At 62.9% G+C, this 22,683-nt stretch overlaps 1 protein-coding gene across 1 annotated transcript in view; it reads left to right on the plus strand.

Annotated features, from left to right (window-relative positions):
• Positions 1 to 19,881, plus strand: part of DCHS1 (dachsous cadherin-related 1) — a 45,301-nt gene extending 25,420 nt beyond the window's left edge. Inside the window, exons 8-21 of the mRNA XM_063179723.1 lie at positions 4,404 to 4,500; positions 4,667 to 4,824; positions 6,318 to 7,152; positions 7,527 to 7,766; positions 8,163 to 8,288; positions 8,560 to 8,769; positions 9,289 to 10,152; positions 10,614 to 10,727; positions 11,588 to 11,799; positions 11,941 to 12,095; positions 13,248 to 13,378; positions 13,813 to 14,099; positions 14,670 to 14,808; positions 15,031 to 19,881. Of these exons, the coding sequence (XP_063035793.1) occupies positions 4,404 to 4,500; positions 4,667 to 4,824; positions 6,318 to 7,152; positions 7,527 to 7,766; positions 8,163 to 8,288; positions 8,560 to 8,769; positions 9,289 to 10,152; positions 10,614 to 10,727; positions 11,588 to 11,799; positions 11,941 to 12,095; positions 13,248 to 13,378; positions 13,813 to 14,099; positions 14,670 to 14,808; positions 15,031 to 17,645 (6,183 nt within the window). The 3' untranslated portion in view covers positions 17,646 to 19,881. The remainder of the gene's footprint in view (positions 1 to 4,403; positions 4,501 to 4,666; positions 4,825 to 6,317; positions 7,153 to 7,526; positions 7,767 to 8,162; positions 8,289 to 8,559; positions 8,770 to 9,288; positions 10,153 to 10,613; positions 10,728 to 11,587; positions 11,800 to 11,940; positions 12,096 to 13,247; positions 13,379 to 13,812; positions 14,100 to 14,669; positions 14,809 to 15,030) is intronic.
• Positions 19,882 to 22,683: the final 2,802 nt, after the last annotated feature.

Consider the following 22,683-nt stretch of genomic DNA (forward strand, 5'->3'; position numbering starts at 1 on the left):
CCTGGCTCTGGGTGGTCCACAAACACCACGATGGTGACAGCCACGCTCTGCCACACGTCCTGCCCGAGCTGGGCACCCCAGAAGGGTCAGAGCAGAGAGGACTGTGTTGGTAGGCACCTGGGAGACACAGGATCTGGGGACACTGCTGCTCCAGCCGGGCCTTCCCCGTTCATTGCTGCTTCCCTTGCCATCCTAGGGTGCACCATTCCTTCCCTTCCCATCCTAGGGTGCACCATTCCTTGCCAGCCCATCCTGGGGTGCACCATTCCTTCCCTTGCCATCCTGGGGTGCACCATTCCTTGCCAGCCCATCCTGGGGTGCACCATTCCTTGCCCAGCCATCTCCTGGGGTGCACCATTCCTTCCCTTGCCATTCTGGGGTGCAGCCATTCCTTCCCTTGCCATCCTGGGGTGCACCATTCCTTCCCTTGCCATCCTGGGGTGCACCATTCCTTCCCTTGCCATTCTGGGGTGCAGCCATTCCTTCCCTTGCCATCCTGGGGTGCACCATTCCTTCCCTTGCCATCCTGGGGTGCAGCCATTGCTTGCCAGCCCATCCTGGGGTGCAGCCATTCCTTCCCTTGCCCTCCTAGGGTGCACCATTCCTTCCCTTGCCATCCTAGGGTGCACCATTCCTTCCCTTCCCATCCTGGGGTGCACCATTCCTTCCCTTGCCATTCTGGGGTGCAGCCATTCCTTCCCTTGCCATCCTGGGGTGCACCATTCCTTCCCTTGCCATCCTGGGGTGCAGCCATTGCTTGCCAGCCCATCCTGGGGTGCAGCCATTCCTTCCCTTGCCCTCCTAGGGTGCACCATTCCTTCCCTTGCCATCCTAGGGTGCACCATTCCTTCCCTTCCCATCCTGGGGTGCACCATTCCTTCCCTTGCCATCCTGGGGTGCACCATTCCTTGCCAGCCCATCCTGGGGTGCACCATTCCTTCCCTTCCCATCCTGGGGTGCACCATTCCTTGCCCAGCCATCTCCTGGCAGGCCCTGCTCTGAGGCAGAGCTGCTGGCAGGGCTTGGCCGGGGTGAGCACCTCTCCCAGACCTGGAGGAGGCAAAGGGGGCTCCGTGGGTTTGCCCTGTCTCTGAGCAAGGCTCTGGGAGCAGAGCAGGCCCGGGAGTAGCCAGCACAGCCTGGCTGAGGGAGCCCTGGGTGGGCTCTGCGATCATTGCCCCACTGGCATCTGCCAGGAGCCCTCGTGGGGACACGTGTGACACCCCACACAGCAGGATCTGCACTGTCTGGGGGCACACAATGCTGAAAGGGCCCTGCCAGACCCTGGGAAGGCTCTGCTCCTGCAAAGAGACCATGAAAGCAGATGCCTCCTTCAGGGGATAGGACAAGGCTGAGATGGGTTCAGGGTTCTGAGGGCGGGTAAATGCTGCAGCAGCTGTGGGAAAACACCTGTTTGGGCACTTTGGTTTGCAGGTGCTGGAAGCAGGGGCAGAGAAGGGTGGAGACCCATAACAGCCATGTTTTGGATGTAGAAGAGGCTGGGAGGAAGAAGTGAAACTGGATGATAACACAAACCCCATGATTTCTTGCAGACGTGCTCAGGGCACGTTCCTGTCAGGGTTCTTCAGGCAGAGCAGAGGAGGGTTCTGTGTCCACCCTGGAGCACAGCTGTGGCGTGCTGAGGTGAAGCTCTGGTGATGTGCTGGCACTACAGGGGGAGCTTGCAAAGGGTCTGCAGCGATGGATGCTCCAGGGAATGATTGCTGGGAGAGAGGAGAGAGCACAGGGCCTGTTTTCACAGAGGGCATGCCCCTGGTGCTGGGGTTTTGCTGTATCCCCCCAAAGATGCGTTGCTGTCACTGGTCTGTTCACAGCATTCAGGGTGGGGGCTCCCTGTGAAGAGCTGTGGGAGGATCAGGTTCCACTGCTGGGTCAGGGAGGAGGATGGCACATGAGGTCACTGCTGCTAAGCAAACTGCTGGAAAGCAGCACAGATGGCACGTAGGGTGGGTTCTGAGCTGGCTGCTTCAGCCTGGAGCTTTGTGAGTGTGCCACTCCAGGCTCGGGGCAGGCAAAAAACAAATCAAACGTTGAGTTTAGTTAGACAAGAAACAGAGAATGAAAGAAAATATCATCACCCACAGCTCAGATTCTGCCCACACTCTCTGTCTGGTTCCATTCCCTAAGTGAGCAGAAGTGATAGAAACTGTTTAGAAAAGGATGTTAATGGGATCTCTGGCAGATAATGGCTCCAAGCAGGAATAAAACATTCTTGGGCATGGACAAAGCTGCAGGAATATCACAAAGGTGTGCACAGAGTCATGGGGAAATGAGAAGTTGCTTTTTCCATAACAGAAGGCTGGGCAGCTCCATAAGAACTGACCAGGCAGCAGGTTTAAAATAAACACAGGCAGCATTTCTTCATGCAGAATGTAATTAAATTGTGAAATCATTGTCCAGAGTTGCATGGGTTCAAAACTAGATGAATTCATGGAAAGGAAAAAAATCCATCAAAGGCTGATGAGCACAAATAGGATGATCTGTGGCTCAGGAAGTGTCTGAGCCACGGCGGGCTGGGAGCGGGGAAGCTCACAGGAGGATTGTTCCATACGTGCCATGTTCCTCGCATTTCTGCATCCACTGCCAGCCCTGCCGGAGCTGTGCTGGTGCCCAGAAGGGCTCTGCAAGCTGGACCAGCCTTTGGGGAGGGTGGGCAGACCCAGCTATGCCCACAGGGCCTCTGTCTTGCCAGCATGCATGGGCAAGGCCCCTGCCATGCTGCATGCTCCTGTCTGTGTGACTGGGCTGGCACTGGTACACGTGGGTGCTGCTCTGTGGCTCCTCTGGCGTGTCCGAGCAGGGTGCTGTGCTCAAGGGCTTCTCCCAAAGGGCTCTGGCTCCTCCTGGAAGGGAGAGGAGGAGCAGGGGCCTCTCAAGTCTGGCTTGGGGGCAGTGGGGCGGATGTTGCCCCACTGTGGCAGGGAGAGTTGGAAGGGGCCTCTGAAGGGTGGCCTCACATCGAGGTGTCCATGCAGACCTTCCTTTCATCAAGGGCCAGGCTATATTTAGGTCTGTGCCTCCATCACTGCTGCGAAAGGCTGTTCCAGATTCCTTGATCTGGTACTAGAAAACATCTCTTCATTTCCAGCCTAAACTAATTTCTGACCATTTTGTACTCATTTGTTCTTGTGCCAATATTGTGTTTTTGCTTAAAAAGCTGTCCTCTCTCGCTGGAATTTCCCTCCCTCTCGCAGTGTTTACAGAGCACAGTCCCAGCACTGCCTGGCCTGGCTGAGCGAGTCCAGCTCCTCTGGTCTCCCCTCCCAGGGCTTCAGCTCAGTGCCAGCAGCTTGGACAATAGCTCTGGCCCTCACCCTCTGCCCAGAAACCTGCGCCCTCTTCTCCAGAGCCGTGCTTGGATTCCACTTGTCCCTTTCCTAAAGGCATTAAGTGGCACAGATCGCCCTGCACAGCTGGGTCTGGGAGGGTGGTCTCTGCCACAAGATGTGCTGGTGGGCTGGGAATGCGAGGTCTGTCCCCTCGAGGTGGGAATTTGGCCTCTGCTGGGGTGGAAGGAGCAGCAGAGCCTGTGCCCAGTGGGAATCCTGTTCCACCAGCGTGTGTGCTGGAGGGGGGACAGGGCTGTGTCCCAGGCACAGCACAGGCGTGTTTGCTGAGGAGGGTCCCAAACCTGACAGGGGCTGGGGGACACTGATGGGGTGCATCCAGCTCCACAGCTATCCAGAAAAGGGGTGCAGTGCTGCAATGTGTGGTCTCAGTGGCAATGGAGGTAGCTCCCCTGAGGACGCAAGGTTATCTGAGCAAGTGTGATTGATGTCTCAATGGTCTTGTGCTGCACTGGCATAAATTGGGGGTCTGAAGTACCAACACACAGGCAGTGCTACCCAGGAACAAGGGAGAGAAGAGGAAAGGCCCAGGCTGGGGTACCTGAGCCCCAGAAGATCTGCCAGCTGCCCTTCCAGCGGTGGGAAACCTCCCTGGCTAACTGTGGGAGCTGAGGAGATCCCTGGCTGTGGGCAGGGAGGCTGGCGCTGGGCTGTCAGGGCTCACCATGGGCATTTCCAGCTGAAGGTGTCTGTGGGGCAGGGAGGAGCAGGGCTGCTGTGGAGCCCTGCCTGCAGAGGCTCTGGGTGTAGAGGGTGAAGCAGTGCCCTCCTCCGTGTGCCCCCAGCCTGCCCAGTGGGCTGTTAAACGGGGCACAAGGGGAGGAGGGCTGGTCAGGCAGGACCTCCCTGGCCAATTGCCGTGGGCTCCTCTGTGTTCCCAGCCTCAGCACAGACTGTGGGTGCTGTGGGGGTCTGTGTTGTGGGGAAGGTGTAGGGCTGGTGCAGAGCTCATTGAGTCATGCCAATGCTTGGGGGCAGTGGGGTGGTCTGAGCGGTTCCCTGTGCCACTCAACTGCTCCCTGTGCTGTGCTGCAGGTGCTGGAGGAGAAGCCATCGGGACTCCTGGTCGCCTCCCTGCAGGCCAAGGACCCTGACGAGGGGGAGAACGGGACCATCACCTACTCGCTGATAGGTACGAGCTGCAGAGCAGCAAACCCACCCTGCCCTGCCCGGCAGCAGCACACCTCTGCCCGGCAGCCGTCCCCCGGGCGATGGTGCCCGCTGCCGGCATCCCCCAGCACGCTCCCTGCCTGGCACCCTGCCCGTGCTGCCCGTGCCACGCTGCCCTGTGTCCGCAGGGGCCTGGGCAGAGCGGTTCAGCCTGCACGTGGCCACGGGCGAGCTGCGCACGGCGGCGGTGCTGCGGCGGGCGGAACGCGCCGAGTACCTGTTCACCGTGATGGCCAGCGACCGCGGCACAGCGCCCCGCAGCACGACAGCCATCGTCCGCGTGCAGGTACAGCCCCTCCGGCCCCGCACGCCCCCTCCGCTTGTCCCCGTGCCGCCTGCACAGCACTCGGCTCTTGGAGCACACCACCCATGCCTGGCAGCCCCCCTGAGCTCCTGCTCAGCTGCTGATCCAGCCCTAAAATCCACAGGGAGAGCCTGGATGGGAAGGCATGACCCTGCACCTGTTCTCATGTCCAGAGAACTGACAATTGCAGTTCTGCCTTCTCCAGGCTTTAGACAGCTGACCCTGTCCTAGATACCCTGCACAGAGGTTCCCTGCACAGAGACTTCCACTCTTCCCACGGTCTGCTGAAACCAGTGTTCTGACCTGCAGGGTGTTTATTCTGACCTGCAGGGTGCCCCTCATATCTGTGTCGCTTTGGTACTCCCTGCCTGCTGCTGCCCACACAGCTACATCCTTTCTTTACAGTTAGTAATGAGCTTCCTTTTACAGCAGAGGCTCTGGTTCCCCTCACCAAAGCACTCCCACTGAACATTGTTTCACATCTTCTCCTCCGTGTCCTTGCAATTGCCAAGGCCATTTCAGTGTCCTTGCTGTGCCACCTCCAGCCATTGCCCATTGCTCCCTTGAGCCAGCTGGTCTCTCACTCCTTTGTCACACAGCGTCCCCACTCTGTGCCTGTCCCTCGCTAGTGTGGGAGCTCCAGAGCTGAGTTCTAGTCCAGGTGGGTCTGATACACCACGTTCCCTTGAGCAGAGCCTGGTGTTAGCCTGCCACAGCTGCCTTCAGCCACCAGCAGCATGTTTTGTACCATTTCCTCATTACACTATGTCTGTAACTGTTCTTGCCATCAGAGCTGTTCTGCAGCCTCCAGAGCACTGAGGCTAGGCTGGCCATCCCCACCATGCTGTTGGCATCCCTGTAATAGATATTTGCTGGACAGTCACTGGGTTTGGTCCCCTCTGGGCTGACAGGTTTGTTGTTACTGCCGTTTTCCTCAGCTCCTTGACAGGAATGTGCTTCTTCAGTGGGTTTTCCCTTCAGGTCATGCTGTGGTGGCCTTTGCAGCATCCTCTCTCCCATCTGCAAGTGCACCTCATGCCCAAATTAACTCCAGTACCTCTAATAAAACTAGTGATGGTGTTTATTTATCTTGGGGTCATACTGGGTTCTCTTTCTGTGCCTCCCATCAGGATGAGCGTGACCTCTCATTCACTCTTGCTTATGTTTGCAGAATTGTTTCTGCTGCTGTCCACTGACTTTGCAGGATCGGACCCAGGCACAGAGCCCGAGAGGGGCTGAGGGAAGGCACCTGTGAGGGTCACCTTCTCCAGCCCCCTGCTCACATGGGGCTGCCTGGTGGTTTCTGGCTGTCTCCAAGGCTGGGGGCTCCACCACCTGTGGGCAGCCAGTGCCAGGGCTCAGGCACCCTCACATGTAGAGTGTGTTCAGAGGAGCAGAGGGACCCTCCTGTGTTCTATCTGTGTGCCCTGGCACACAGCCCCCCTGCGCGCCCCTCACTCCTTCTCTCCTCACAGGTGTTGCCATCCTCCCGCGTGCTGCCCCGGCCTGATGCCACCGTGCTGACCCTGCATCCCCTCGAGGGGGTCAAGCCAGGGTCTGTGATTGGTTCAGTGGCCCCCCCGGACGCCCCTGCCCGAGGACAGCTGACCTACACGGTGGTAGGAGGCGGTGGGGACGGCACCTTTGTGGTTGACAGTGTGACAGGGGAGATTTACGCTGCCCGTGAGCTGGACTATGAGGCCGGGGCACGGCACGTGCTCCAGGTGAGTGCTGAGGACACGCAGCACGGCTATCCCTCCAGCAGGTTGGTGCTGGTCCACATCCACGTGCAGGACTGCAATGACCAGGCCCCCACCTTCCCCGAAGACCCCATTACCATTGTGGTGCCTGAGAACGCCCAGGCTGGCTCCTCCATCTTCACCTTCCAGGCGCTGGACGGGGATGGGGTGGGCCCCAACAGCCAGGTGCGCTATGCCCTGCTGCACCTGGAGCCGCCCGGAGCCCCCTTCCAGCTGGACGGCCGCTCGGGGCAGCTCAGCCTGCGCCAGGGCCTCGACCGCGAGGCCACCGCCGCCTTCCTGCTGGTGGTGGAGGCCACGGACCAGGCCCGCAACGTCAGCCAGCGCCGCTCGGCCGCCGTCACCGCCCGCGTGTTCGTCACCGACGAGAACGACAACGCGCCCGTCTTCCTCTCGCCGGCCGCCGTCAGCGTCATGGAGGACCAGCCCACAGGCTTCGTGGCGCTGCACGTGGTGGCCCAGGACAGCGACCTGGGAGAGAACGGCCGCGTGAGCTACTCCCTGCGAGCAGGCAACGCTGATGGCCGCTTCCACCTGAACCCCAGCACTGGTGAGGGCTGGGAGCGTGCAGAGTGATGGCAGGGATCCTGGGAACCAGAGGCTGAGGAGGGTGCAGGGGTACATGAGGACATTGCACGGTGTGTGGAAACATGGAGGGTGCAGAGGTGGTGCAGGGATCCTGAGAGCCGGTGGCTGAGGAGGGTGCAGGGATACATGAGGACATTGCACGGTGTGTGGGAACATGGAGGGTGTGGGCTGGGGAGCCCCCGGAGGGAGACTGGGGGTGCAGGGAGTGCCAAGCACAGCATCTGGTTGGCACAGTGCTGCTGTCTCCTGAAAGCCATCTGTCCTGCAGCCCACAGTAGTCCCGAGGCATAGTGCCCGGTGCCCCTGGTGCCAGCTTGCCCTCTCCTGTGCCCTCAGGTGCCCTCTCCATCGTGCGGGCCCTGAACCGGGAGGAGGTGGCCCAGCACAACCTGACGGTGGTGGCCACGGACCACGGCTTCCCACGGCTCTCGGCCACACAGCTGCTGTCCGTGCTGGTGCTGGACGTCAACGACGAGGCTCCTGTCTTTGAGAAACCCGAGTACCAGGCCCACATCATGGAGAACCTGCCGGCCGGCAGCCCGGTGCTGCAGGTGCTGGCCACGGACCGCGATCTGGGTGAGGACGCAGGCCAGGGTCAGCTGCCCAGTTCGGACAGGGCCTGTCTGGAAATGCAGCCCCAGGCCCGGGCATGCCCTGCTCCCTTCTGCCAGTCTGGAGAGCCTGGCTGACCAGAGGGAAGGACCAGCACCTGGCCTGGAGGTGGGAGGTGGGCTGAATCCTGGGAGAGGGTGGGAGTGGAACCTGTGGTTCCCTCTGGTCCCCTGGCCCGTGGCCTTTGTTCTGTGGGCTCTCCTTGGCCTGCCAGCAGCTGGGTTAGGCTGGGACCCCACGCACACCTGTGCCACCAGGGAGCCAGCCCACCCTCCCCAGATGAGATCCGGGAGGTGCAGGAGCCCAACAAGGCGCTGGGGCTGCTGCTGGGCTGCCTTCAGAGCACCCTTGTGCCCGCAGGTGCCAACGGGCAGGTGTCCTATGGGGGTCTCTCGGGGGGGCCCTTCTCCATCCACCCACAGACGGGGCTCATTGTCACCACGCGTTCCCTGGACCGGGAGGAGCAGGAGCAGCACGTGCTGACAGGTAAGCAAGGGGAGGCAGCGGGCAGGGGTCGGGGGGGCACACAGGGACTCTGCTGCTGCTGGCGTGGGGAGTGTTGCAGGGGGCAGGCCATGGGGAGGGAGGGAGGGAGGGAGGAGGGGCTGTGGGGCACAGCAGGGCTGTGGGGCGGTTTGGGGCTGCAGGAACGCTGATGCTCACATGCCTGGCTGCCCCTGTGGGTGCCTGGGTGTTGGCACACGGGCTCTATGGCTGCAGCTCCCAGTCAGCCTCTGGTGCTCTCGCTGTCCTGCAGTCTATGCGCAGGACGCCGGCCTGCCGCCCAGCCTCACCAAGGCCACGGTGTGGGTCACCGTGGGGGATGAGAATGACCATGCACCCCTCCTGGAGAGGGAGTCCTGCTCCGTGGAGGTTCCTGAGAACCAGAGTCGTGTGGCACTCTACACCCTGCGGGCCACTGATCCTGATGGTGGGGAGAACGGACGCCTGGAGTACCGGGTGGCAGGTGAGATGCACTGGGAGCGTGGGACTGGGCAGGGACTTCTCCCTGGGCTCCCCTGGGTCTGGGGACATCAACTGCAGCAGTCCCATTCCATGGCAGCTCTCTCCTGCTGCAAACTGCACGGCATTGCTGTCATCTCTCAGCGCTCTGTCCCCAGTGAAAAGCATCCTGAGATCTGGACAGGCTGCACTGCTCATTCCCCAGGCTTGTGGATAATTCCCCAGGCTTAGAACAGTTCCACACCTCTCCTGGCTGCTCTGACCTGTTAATTCACAGGTTATCAAGTCAGATTTTTGCTGTATCCTGCCACAGGCTGCCTGGCAACTCGCCATGGCAGCAGCAGTAGCCTGTGAGTGGTTAGAGTCAGTTCTTCATATGGAGCTAGCCCAAGGAGTCTGCTCCCACTGGGGCTCACTTTACCCACCCTGCCAGATCCCGTGGTGCTGGGCTCCATGCTCTCCGGGGCCTTTCTCATTCCACTTACAGGCATGCTGCATTGTTGCTCCCCCCTTTCTCTTTTAGGTGGAGACCCTGGGCAGGATTTCAGCCTAGACCCCGTCTCTGGTGTCCTCTCCACTGCACATGCCCTCGACCGAGAGCAAATTGCTTCCTACAGCCTCACTGTAGTGGTGCAGGACCACGGCTCCCCGCCACGCAGTGCCACCATGTTGGTGACCGTGCAGGTGTTGGACCTCAATGACAATGCCCCCAGCTTTGCTCAGGCCAGCTACACGGTGGAGGTGCCAGAGGACTTGCCGGTCGGCGCCCTGGTGCTGCAGCTGGCGGCCGAGGACCCGGATGAGGGCACCAATGGGCAGGTCTCCTACTACCTGGGCAACGAGTCGCTGGGCATGTTCCAGGTGGAGCCGCAGAGCGGGCGGCTCCGCAGCGCGCAGGCCCTGGACCGGGAGCGCCAGCCCAGCTACAGCTTCCTGGCCACGGCGGTGGACGCGGCGCCCTGGGAGCCCCGCAGCGCCGCCGTGCGCGTCACCGTCGTGGTGCGGGACGTCAACGACCACGTGCCGGCCTTCCTGCACAGCCCGCTCACCGTCAACCTGTCCCGCCACACGCCCCTCAAGCAGGTGGTGGCCACCATGAGGGCTGAGGACCGGGACGCGGGCGCCAACGCCTCCATCCTGTACCGCTTTGCCAGCCCCAGCTCCGCCTTCGCCATCAACTCCTACACGGGGGACATCCAGCTGCTGCAGCCCCTGGGCGCCCTCAGCCAGCGCCAGCGCACGCTCTTCGTGCTGGCCATGGACCTGGGGCAGCCGGCGCTCTCCTCCACGGGGGTGGTGGTGATCCACGTGCAGGAGGAGCCCTACCGCGGGCTGCGCTTCCCTCGCAGCACCAGAGACGTGGCCCTGGCTGAAAATGCCGCCCCAGGTACCCACGGGCAGCGACCAGAAAGGGCTGGGATGGAATGGGATTGGGCAAAGGGGAGGTGGGAGCAGCGCTGTGGGCAACTGCCACCACAGAGCGCTGTGGGGTCTGGGGAAGTCCTGTTGTGCTTTGGGCAGACCCAAGGAGCTGCAGGGTCTGAGTGGTGCCCAGGCTGTTCAGGGTGGTGTCCCTGTGGGCTGGCCTGAGTGTGTTCAGATCACTGTCGGCAGCCACAGGTGCCCAAGTGCTCCCAGAAGGTCCCCAGGGTCACAGTGAGACCACTGAGGAGCTGTGGATATGCACCATGACACCAGGCTCCCAGCCCAGCATTAACCTTAGCTCTTCATCCCCTGTCCCAGTGTCCTCAGGCAGAGCAGTGGTACAGCACGTGCTGCCCTGCGTCACCCTGACCCTTTGCCACGTGCTCCCAGGCTCTGTCTCTTCATGCCCTTTTGCTCTCCCAGGCACTGAGGTGGCGAGTGTCCAGGCCGTGCACACGGGGGGCTCCTCGGGGCACATCACCTACAGCATCGTCAGTGGCAACGAGAGGAACACCTTCCTGATCCAGCCCAGCTCAGGTACGGCTCCAGGAACACCTGGGGAGCTCTGCTCATGCCTGCTCAGCGCTCGGGGCCCCCAGGGCACAGGAGCACTGTCCACAGTCTGTACCAGTTCGGTGAGAGGTGTCAGTACTGGAGTGTGGACACTGCACTGTCACTGACCAGAGGCTGTTAGCACTGCTCCCAGTGCAGTTGTGGTCCCCCACAATGAGACCTTTTCCCAAAACCTCAGAGAGCAGGGTTAGATGGGATTTCGGGAAGACATTCTTCCCTGTGAGGGTGGTGAGGCTCTGGCACAGGTTGCCCAGAGAAGCTGTGGCTGCCTCATCCCTGGGGATGGATGGATGGATGGATGGATGGATGGATGGATGGATGATGGATGGATGGATGGATGGATGATGGATGGATGGATGGATGGATGGATTAGGGATGGATGGATTAGGGATGGATGGATGGATGATGGATGGATGTATGGATGATGTATGGATGATGGATGGATGGATGGATGGATGGATGGATGGATGGATGGATGGATGATGGATGGATGGATGGATGGATGATGGATGGATGGATGGATGGATGGATGGATGGATGGATGGATGGATGATGTATGGATGGATGGATGGATGGATGGATGATGGATGGATGGATGGATGGATGGATGGATGGATGGATGGATGGATGGATGGATTAGGGATGGATGATGGATGGATGGATGATGGATGGATGGATGGATGGATGATGGATGGATGGATGGATGGATGGATGGATGGATGGATGGATGGATGGATGGATGGATGGATTAGGGATGGATGATGGATGGATGGATGATGGATGGTGCTGGTACCTCACTCTCCCTTCCCTCTGTTCCCCTGCAGGTGCCATCTCAGTGCAGGACTCCAGCAGCCTGGACTTCGAGGCCAGCCCCCGGCTGCGCCTGGTGATCCAGGCAGAGACTGCAGCTTCCTTTGGCTTTATGGCCATCAACCTCAACCTCCAGGATGTGAACGACAACCTGCCCCGCTTCCAGCTGCAGAACTACGTGGCATTCATCTGGGAGTCACAGGGCTACGACTCACCTGTCATCCAGGTATGGCAGGGCACAAACAGGGACACCTGAGCCCTGGCCTGGCTGGGGTTATGGGATGGGGGCTGCATGGGCCTGGGGCTGGCACCAGCACACAAGTCCTGCCTCAGGGGCTCCACAGCTGCATCTCATGTGGCTTTGCAGGTGCTGGCGGATGACCTGGACCAGGGAGCGAATGGGCAGGTGACTTATGCCATCAACCAGTCCCTGCCAATGCCGGGCTTGTACCACATTGACCCTCAGACTGGCACCGTTACCACTGCTGCCATCCTGGACAGAGAGATCTGGTCCCAGACGCGGTGAGTGCAGCCAAGCTGGGGGAGGCCAGGACAGGGACAGAGCTGTGGAGCACAGCCCCAGGGCATGGGGAACACTGTTCTTGGTGCCCCCAAAGCTGCCCCAGCCTGGCTGTGAAATGGCTCTGTCAGGCAGCACAGCTGAGGGTCAGTGGGAGTGAAGGACACAGGAGCCAGATGGCCAAGATGAGCCCACACACAGCTCAGTCAGGTCTCTACAGAGCTGAGGAGATTGTGAGAGGGCCCTAGGTTCATCCATTCCCCTTCCTGCCTCCTTAATCCGCACTGCATCTGCTCAATTTCTTCCACTTCCAAGTACGGGACCCTTGTATCCTGCCACATGGCTCCAGACCCCTGCACTGTCCCCCCCAGATGTCCCCTTGCATCCAGACAGGTCCTCTGGGCCCCTCGCCATATGTGCACGCTCTGGACATGTCCATCCACACGTATGTGACATGCTGGCAAACACCCTGCCATGAATCTGAGGCTTCTCCTGCCCTTCCCCACACACCTTGCTCCGATGAGGACCCCCAGTTTGTGTTCTCCCCCTCCACAGGTGCCCCATGGCTGGGGGTTCCTCTGCCCTCTTCCCCGTGGGGGGAGTCTGGGGTATTCTTCCATCCACACATCCCTCACCATGCCAGAGAGGCTCCAGGTGTTCCCCAGCAGCCAGAGAGCCCCAGACCCCTGCCTGCACCCCACAAGGTGCTCTGCCTGCGCCCACACACCTTCCAGACTTCAACACATGCCTTAGGTGTGCAAAATCTTGCTGCTGTGCCCCACCGTGCTCTCCATGTACCAAACCCACTGCCCCACGTGTGCTCTCCAAATCACGGAACCACTGAGGTTGGAAAAGACATCTGAGATTGCCGAGTCCAGCCTGTGACTGGTCAGCACCTTCTCAGCTAGACTGGAGCACTGAGTGCTGCATGCAGTCTTTCCCTAAACACCTCCAGAGGATGCCCTGCACAGATCCATCACACCAGGGTCTGAGCCGCTGTGCATTTCTCTCCACACACACACACTCTCCAGCCCTGTGCACACCTGCAGTTCATGTCCCAGGTGTGATGCAGGTGTGCAGTGCATATCCCAGTACACGGGTGAGGTGCTCCCTCACATGTGTGGACACACATCTGACCTCATGCCTGCCCACAGCCTGGTGGTGACAGCGATGGACCGAGGAACACCCCCGCTGATGGGCTCGGCCACGCTGACCGTGGTGGTGATGGACATCAACGACAACAGCCCCACCATCCCGGTGCCCTGGGAGATCCATGTCCCCGAGAGTGAGTGCCGGAGCACTGGGGGCCAGAGCTGGGGTGCCATGGGGTGGGGAGGAGCCCCAGGGAGGCCAGGCCAGTCCCTGTCAGGAGCTGGGTCACACTGACCTACTGAAGCCCCCCGAGCTCTCAAGCACAACCCTTGTGCTGCTGCTGTGTCCTGAGGGAGCAGCCTGACCCCTGCCCCATGTCTGGGACTCTGGCTGCAGACACTGCCCTGCCTGCTCACCGTCCCCAGCCAGTATGCCCTGTGCCCATGCCATACCTCCACCTGTCCTGCCAAGCTCCTGAGACCTTCGTCTTCCGCCCTCATCCCCCTCTCCCATGGCATCTTCCCCTCTTCCTGGTGCTCAGGCTCTGGACTGAGCCGGTTTCCCACCAGGTGAGCCAGGTATGCTGGGCAGGGCTGGGTGTGCTCACTCACGTGTCTGCTCCCACAGACACGCTGCTGGGCACCCAGATAGCCCAGCTGACCGGGAACGACGTGGACTCGGGCCCGGCCCTGTCCTACACGCTGCTGCTGGAGGGGGACGTGGCAGACACCTTCGGGGTGCTGCGCTACGGGGGCCACGTGTCCCTGACGGGGCCGCTGGACCGCGAGCAGCGCAGCCGCTACACGCTGACCCTGCGCGCCTCCGACACGCGCCACGAGACCGAGGCCAACCTCACCGTCCTCGTGGAGGATGTGAACGACAACGTGCCCACCTTCACCCAGGCTTTCTATCAGGTACAGGTGCCGGGTGTGCCAGCCAGCCCACACAAGCCTCTACAGCTCCTGCCTGGCCTCTCTGCCCTTACAAAGCAGAGCATGGCTCTGAGCCCCTTCTGGTCCCACTTTCTGACCCACATCTGCATCCTGGCATCCCTCATGCTCTCACTGTGGCATAGAAGGAGCTGAAACCAGGCAGGTGACCCTGGGACCAGCCCCTGCAAGGGGCACAGCTGGATGCAGAGGGTCCAGCAGAAAGGGATGAGCACAGTGGGGAAGCCAGAGGGGGTGGGAAATGGGTCCCAGCCCAGACAAGTGTTTGTGGCGAGACCTGGGCAGGTCCCTGTTGAAGGCTGGCTTGGGCAGTGTGTGCTGCAGCACTGAAGCCCAGCCAAGGGGCTGGGGAGCCCCAGGAATGCTTGAAGGGTCTGGGAGCACAAACTCCTTGTGTGTGGTTTCCCTGGCCAGTGAGAGGCTGGGTGCCCTTGGCTTTGGCTGCCTGGCCAGCCCCAGATCCCCATCCCAGGGATGCTGGGGGCTCTGAGCGGGGGGGAACCAGATGCTGACTGGGGTTTCCTCCTCTTCCAGGTGCTGTTGCCAGAGCACACACCTGCTGGCAGCGTCATCCTCACTGTGAGTGCAACCGACCCCGACTCAGGGAGCAATGGGGACATCACCTTCCACCTGGCTGTGCCCAGCCCTGATGTTGCCATCGACCCCAGCAACGGTGCGTGGGCTTGGTGCTCTGTGTGCCTCTCTCATGGGCCAATCTAAGGTTGCCTGTGGAGGAGAGTGCCCCCGTCCTGCCTCCGTTCAAACCCTCACAAGGTCACTTTCTGGTGTGGCTGGTGAAGCAGACACAGCAGGGTGACCATCAAATGCTCCTCCAGCTGCTACCCTTCCCAGCTCCCACTGGTTCCCATGCTGACCCTGGCCTTGTGCTCCACAGGGACCCTCTTCACCACGCGGCAGGTGGAGTTCAACGCCAGCCAGCCCACCCTGGACCTGGTGGTGGAGGCCCGCGACCACGGCTCTCCCAGCCTCTCATCCTGGGCCACGGTGCAGCTCCAGGTTCTGGATGTGAATGACCACAGCCCCCGCTTCCAGGAGCTGTGCTACAACGCCAGCGTTCCCGAGGACCTGCGCCCGGGCACCACCGTGCTGATGCTGGAGGCGGGCGACGCCGACCTGTCCCGGGAGAACGCCGGCTTTGATTACACCATCGTCAGCGGCAACGGCGGCAACGCCTTCCAGGTGGAGAGCCGGGTGGCGCGGGCCGGGGGGCAGCTCCGCACGCAGGGAGCCCTGGTGCTGGTGGAGCCCCTGGACTTCGAGGCCATCCCGGTGTACAACTTGACGGTGGCGGCCTCGGACCGGGGCGTGCCGCAGCGCAGCGCCACCGTGCCCGTGCTGATCACGGTGCAGGACGTCAACGACAACCCGCCCGTGTTCGGCCGGGCCGAGTACCGCGCGGCGGTGAGCGAGGCCGCGCTGCCCGGCACCGAGCTGCTGCGCGTGGCCGCCCACGACGCCGACTCGGGGCCGCGCGGCCGCGTGCGCTACACCATCAGCTCGGGGGACCAGCACGGGCTGTTCCAGCTGCACGAGACCACGGGCGCCCTGAGCCTGGCGCGCCCGCTGGATCGGGAGGCCCAGGCGCTGCACACGCTGGTGGTGCGGGCCACGGACACGCCGGGCGGGCACTTTGCGCTGGTGCCCGTGGCCATTGAGGTGAAGGACATCAACGACAACAAGCCGTACTTCCCGGTGGAGGTGCTGAGCGCCAGCATCCGGGAGAACCTGCCGCCCGGCACGCTGGTGACCACGCTGCGCGCCGTGGACGCCGACAGCGGTGCCTTTGGGGAGCTGCGGTACGTGGTGCTGGAGCAGGCGCTGGGGGACCCCAGCACGGGGGACGGCCGGGACGCCTTTGCTGTCAATGGCAGCTCTGGGGAGCTGCGCTCCCGCCTCACCTTTGACTACGAGCGAGCCAAAGCCTTCCAGCTCCTGGTTCGGGCCACCGACGCCGGCAATGCCTCGGCCACTGTGACTGTGCGGGTGCTGGTGACGGGGGAAGATGAGTATGATCCCATCTTCCTGAGCCCCTCCTTCAACTTTGAGGTGCCTGAGGGTGCACGCAAAGGGCAGAGCATCGGGCGGGTGCTGGCCACGGATGAGGACGAGGGGGTTGACGGTGTTGTGCTGTACACCCTGGCAAAGCCCTCACCGTACTTTGCCATCAACCAGACGACGGGCTCCATCTACCTGCGTGTGGACAGCCAGCCCCAAGCTGGGGCTGGGCGCACCAAGAGGGAGCCACGGGAGATGAGCCTGGAGGTGCAAGCCCGCAGCCCACTGCCTGCTTCCCGTGTGGCCTCTGCGCAGGTCACCATCGACGTCACGCACACCTCCTTTGGCCTGGCACCTGACCTCAACCTCCTGCTGGTGGCCGTGGCCGCCTCGCTGGGCGTTGTGGTGGTGCTGGCCGCCGTGGCCATCGTGCTGGCCCTGGTGCGCTCCCGGCAGCGCCGGGGCCACAAGAAGGCAGAGGCAGAGGGGACGCTGGCCCGTGCGCAGAGCGGGTCCTTGCAGAAGCTGGGCCGTGAGGAGCCGGCGCTGCCCGGGGCCGAGCACATCTACCACCAGGCGCTGCCAGGGTACGGGACTGAGCCGGCGGGGCCCTACACGCGGGGCGGCTCCCTGGACCCCTCGCATTCCAGCGGCCGTGGCTCTGCCGAAGCCGCTGAGGATGACGAGATACGGATGATCAACGAGTACCCACGCGTGGCCAGCATCACAGCCTCCATGCAGGAGCACATCGCTGCCCGCGGCCCTGACTCTGGCATCCAGCAGGATGCTGACCAGCTCTCCGACATCTCGTGTGAGCCAGCTGCGTTGGAGAGCGCCCAGTGGTTCAAGAGCAAGAAGGGCTCTGGGCTGCTGCTGCCGGGGCCGCCGCTGCAGCTGTACCGCGAGGACGGGGGGGGCAGCGCCTTCCTGGGCGTCCGCTGCGGCCTCAGCGTCTCCTCGCAGCCCCAGGACTACGCCTTCCCCGAGGACGGCAAGCCCTCCGTGGAGGGCTCGCTCACCGCCATCGTGGCCAGCGACGAGGAGCTCCGCGGCAGCTACAACTGGGATTACCTGCTCAACTGGTGTCCGCAGTTCCAGCCGCTGGCCAGCGTCTTCACGGAGATCGCCCGCCTCAAGGATGAGAGCTCCCTGCGCAAGCCCTTCCCAGCCAAGCCCAAGGCAGAGCCCAAGCCCCGCATCGACCCCCCGCCCCTCATCACCTCAGTGGCCCATCCGGGGGCCAAGTCCGTGCCCCCCAAACCGCCGCCAGGCAGGACCTTCCCGCACCCGTCCTCGCTGCGCCGCTCGCCCATCAGCCACGAGGGCTCCATCTCGTCCTCCGCCATGTCGCCGAGCTTCTCCCCGTCGCTGTCCCCGCTGGCCGCCCGCTCCCCGGTGGTCTCGCCCTTCGGCATCTCGCAGGGGCCGTCCACCTCCACCATCAGTGCTGAGCACTCGCTGGAGCCCCCTGAGGAGGCCGAGCTCAGGATTTAGAGCTGGGCCCTGGACTCCTCTGCCCCAGCCCGCAGCCATGGGGCCGGAGTGGGGCCCAGCCCAGGGCTGCTAAAATGGGCGCTCATCCCGCTCCCAGCACTGGGCCTGGCCTGGGCCCTGGGACTGCTGATGCCCTTGGGGGCCGTGGCCCCGTCCCTCCCCACAGCTTGGCAGAGCCTGTGCTGGCTGGTGCCCTATGGACTGCTGACCCCAGTGCTGGCACCCCGGGGTGATGGTCCGTGTGCTGCTTGGCCCGGGGTGATGGTCCATGTGGCTCAGATGGGTGCTGGGCACGATGGTGCTTCACGGTACTTGCTGCTCCGGGAGCTGAGGGGAGCTGAGGGGATGGAGGCCCAGACCCTGCCCTGCCCAGGGCCAGGCAGCAGCCTGGGTGCAGGAGGACCCTGAGCCTTCCCTTGCGGCCCTCGGAGCTCCCAGGGCAGGGGCGATGCCCCGTGGCCGGGGGTGATGTTCCGGGCAGGGGCAATGCCCTGGGGCACGGATGCTGCCTGTGGGAATGAGCCTGGCCCCTGCCCGGGAGGAGACACTCACCGGGCTGGCTGCAGCAGGAGGCAGCAGTGCCCACACCTTGCTGCCTGTCCGTGGCTGGGCAGGGACAGGAGAGCCCTTTGGCTACCCACTGCAGGTGACACATCCAGGGAATCTCCTGCCAGAACTTCAGGATGGTTCCTGTGGTCTGGCAGGGAGGCACCTGCCATGCTCAGCATGGGAATCCCATTCCTGGGAGCAGGTGCCTCTCTGGGCAAGGGTCCCAGGCAGGGGCAGTGCCCGGGCACAGGCAGCACAGTGGGGCCGGCAGAGCTGTGTGCAGCTGACAGGGCCAGCCCAGCCTCAGCAGCAGTGGGGATGGCTGCTGTGACCCTCGGCCCGGCAGGCAGCCTGCAGCTGCAAGGGCACAGGTGGGAGATGGTGCCCCAAAAAGCCACATCACCCAGCGTGTTCTCTGACAGCCACAGTGGGACGCTGGGCATCTGGCCTTCCCTGGGCCCTGTGGCATGACTGCCTCCCAGGACAGTCTGGCCACGTGCAGAGCACGGTCAGGGTGCCAGAACGCCCTGCTGCTGGCCCAGCCCCTGTGTGGGGCTGCCCTGCACCCCCGTCATGCATGCTGTGAGCCCGGCACGGGGCCCATCTCCTCCCAGCACGGCCACTCGCACACACAGGCAGTGTCACACCCGCAGCACACCCACCCACCTGCTCTCCCTGAGCCCGCTGCTCCCCGGAGCTGCTCCCTCGTCACAGCCCTCCCTGGGAATGCCGCCCTGGGCTCTGTGATCCCTGCGCGGCCATGGGTGCCCCACAGAGCCCTGAATGCCCAGTCTGCTCAGGGGTGTGTCTGGGGGTCGGGGGGACACCCCGTGCCTGAGCAGAGCTGGGGGAAGCTCCTTCCCATCACACATTCCCCAGACCCAGCCCCAAAGGTGTTGTCACAGCAGACAAATGCATCACTTCTGCCCGTCCCCCCTGTCCCAGGAAGAACCATCTGTGTCTGCAGCTCTGTGTGTCACAGTCAGCCTCTCATCCATCCCCGCTGTGCCATGGGGACCTGGCATGTGCTGCTGGTCCCAGGTGCTGTCCTGGGCACAGGGTGGTGACAGGGGACAGGCACCTGCAATAGTGGGCACCAAGGGAGCCCCACCAGGGGCCATGCCCACTCTGCTGGGGACCCACAGGGGCCCGGGGTGCCCTGGGAGGGGGAGACGGTTCTGCCTTGGCACAGGGACAGCCCACAGAGGCTCTTGGGGTGGGCACCCCATCCCCTCTGTGTCCTGCTCACAAGCGCTGTGGGGACATATTGTTCTCCCCAGCCCTGTAGGGACACTCTGGGGGTGTCCCGTGTCCCCCAGGACTGTGGGGGCACTCTAGGGCTACCCGGTGCCCCCCAGGCCCATGCTGGGTGCCCCCTGGCCCTGTGCTGCCCACGCAGCCCAGCTGTGCTGCACATCTGGGGTGGGGACACAGATGGGTCACCCTGCATGCCACAGGAAGGGCCAGACACTCACACCCTGCTTTGGGCTGGGGTCACTGAGCCCCAGTTATTTATTTTTACACATTGTACTACAATTGCTGTTTTTACTCGTTTGTACCTTTTGTATTGTGTCTCGTGGAGCTGCATGTGCCAGCGCTGCCCGCGGCCGCGCAGGGGCCGCTCGGCGCAGCCTGAACCCAAGTGCCAACGTCTCAAAAATGCCTTAATAAACCACACGTTTGTACAGACACCGCCCCATCCCTGCTGCCGGGCTCCTGCCAGGCTGGCACCGTGATCCATGGGGCTGATGGTGGGGGGACACTGGATCTGCCCCACGCAGGGCTCACGGGGGGCTGGCCAGGCTCTGGTCCCACGTCCATGGCTGTGTCCTGCCGAGTCCATTTCCTGAGGGGTCAGTGGAGCTGCAGCAGGACCATGGCCCCGGGGCTGTCCAGCAGCCCGGCTGGGTGTGTTCCCATGCAGGCACACGTGGAAGGCATGGCTACACACGTGCACACGGCTGGTACCTCGTGCCACGGGCATCCCTATCCCATCCCGTACCCTGGCTCTGGTGGGGGCTGTGGGCAGGGCACGCAGGCCCCCAGGGCTGCGGCAGCCACACCTGGACATGTCATCTGCCCAGCAGGTACCTCACGTTCCTGGATCCCCACTGAGGACACCTGGGCACACAAATTCCCCGAGGCACGGCCCCATCACAGCCAGCACACGCAGACTGCCCTGGGGATCCCAGTGCTCCCAGCAGTCTGCCCAGCAGCTTTGGCTCTGCTTGTCCCTGTTGGGTGACACAGGCACGCACAGGGCTCTTTGCTGTCTCCTGACACCACACGGGCCCCTCTTACCAAACAGTGTCCCCAACCCTGGGAAACAGAGCTGGACACCCAGGAGTGGCTGTGCAGCCGTCAGGTGTCGGATGTGGCCAGACCCAGCAGTGACCATCAACCACCTACATGCGATCAGCCTCTTCCATCCTGCCTTCCCTGCTTTCCTTTTGTTGTTGTTGTTCCCCAAACCAACCTGTGTGCTCCCTGTCCTCAGCTCTGATTCCAGCACCCCACAGTGAATCCTGCAGAGCTCCAGCCTGTTCTGCACAGCCCCAGCCTGTTCTGCACAGCCCCAGCCTGTTCTGCACATCCCCAGCCTGTTCCTGTTCTGCAGAGCCTGAGCCTGTTCTGCACATCCCCAGCCTGTTCTGTACATCCCCAGCCTGTTCCTGTTCTGCACATCCCGAGCCTGTCCTGCACATCCCCAGCCTGTTCTGCACATCCCCAGCCCATTCCTGTCCTGCACAGCCCCAGCCTGTTCCTGTCCTGCACATCCCCAGCCTGTCCTGCACATCCCCAGCCTGTCCTGCACAGCCCCAGCCTGTTCCTGTCCTGCACATCCCCAGCCTGTTCTGCACATCCCCAGCCTGTTCTGCAGCCCCCCCAGCCCTGCTGGCAGCTCTGGGCCCAGGGGAGCCCTCCTGTCCCCCTCTCTGACAGGGATGAGCACAGGCCAGCACAGCCGGGGCCGGGGGCAAAGGGCCACCCTGTCCCTGACGGTGTCCCTGGGGCTCCCTCTGCTCCTCCATCCCCGCCTGACCCCGTCAGCACAGGGGTCTGGGGAGCGAGGCTGCAGCCAGGGGACTCCGAGGCCCCCTGACCTCCAGCGCTGGGCCAGCAGCAGCAGATGCTCCCTAACACGATTAGCTCGGCCCGGCCACCTTAATCCCGGCTGTCCAGACAGACCCAGACAGCATCCCCTGCAAATCCCATCCCACTTAGAGCCCATCCCCAAACTGCACATGGGGCACGCAGCCGTGGGCAGCTGGGACCCCTCTGTCTGCGGGCAGGGGGACACCGGGGCTGCCAGGGCAGGGCAGCACAGGGGAGCAGGAGCAGACGCCTCCGGCACTGCTCCAGCGCGGGGGATTGGCAGCCACGGCCGGGCAGGTGGTTTTCCCATTGCCTGTCTCTTCCTGGCCCGGACCCCTCTCTGCAGACGCAGGAAAGCAGCTGGGAACGGCTGGAGCCGTGGGATGTGCCGTGTGACTGGGCTTGTCACCGAAACTGCAGGAAAACCAAAAAACTCCCAACAGCGTTTTTACTGTTAGAGAATCAAGGCATTACTGTATCCTGGCCAGGATTTTGTTCTGGCCAGGATGTGCAACAGAAATCGTTTCATCCACATATGTCCTGGGTTGTGCAGAGAAAATCATTCCATGACACATGAATTTTACTAAATTTTCCACATATTTCATACAGTTAAAACACACAGAAATCCATTGGTTCATTGGTCCCAAGTTTCGAAGTTCTTAGCGTTTGGTTTCCTGTTCGAGGGTGGTGTCTGGAGTTGATGTTCGTTAATGGTTATTATCGTTCGTGTATCTCCTGCGCTGCTGCGAGCAACCGCTCCTGCACGGGACCCCCGAGCCGAGCGGGACCCCCGGCCTCACACGGGGCTCTCCTGCCGCCGCAGAGCCCGGGACCATCAGCCGCGCAGGGAGCCCGACACGGGCCCTCGCCGAGCCCCCGGTGCGAGCCATCCCTCCAGGAAATGTCCGCTCCGCATCCCGCCGGGAGACGGGCGGGAACAGGGGCCGGCCGGGGCCGTGTGTGAGCCGCCTCTCGGGGCGGCCGGCCAGCAGCGAGTGCCCCCCGGAGCCGGGCCCGCCCCGCCGCCCCGAGCCCCCGCCGGTGCCGGTGCCGTGCCCAGTCCCCCCCCGCCCGGTGCCGTGCCCAGTCCCTCCCCGCCGGTGTCGGTGCCGGTGCCGTGCCCAGTCCCGCCGGTGCCGGCGCCGGTGCCGTGCCCAATCCCCCCCCGCCAGTGCCGGTGCCGTGCCCAATCCCCCCCCGCCAGTGCCGGTGCCGTGCCCAGTCCCCCCCCGCCAGTGCCGGTGCCGTGCCCAATCCCCCCCCGCCGGTGCCGGTGCCGTGCCCAGTGCCCCCCCGCCCGGTGCCGGTGCCAGTTCCGTGCCCGGTCCTGCCCCGCCGGTGCCGGCGCGCGGCTCCGCCCGTCACGTGAGGGCGGTCACGTGGCGCTGTTTTG

Source organism: Melospiza melodia, chromosome 2, assembly GCF_035770615.1.
Source record: "Melospiza melodia melodia isolate bMelMel2 chromosome 2, bMelMel2.pri, whole genome shotgun sequence".
NCBI classification, from domain to species: Eukaryota; Metazoa; Chordata; class Aves; order Passeriformes; family Passerellidae; genus Melospiza; species Melospiza melodia.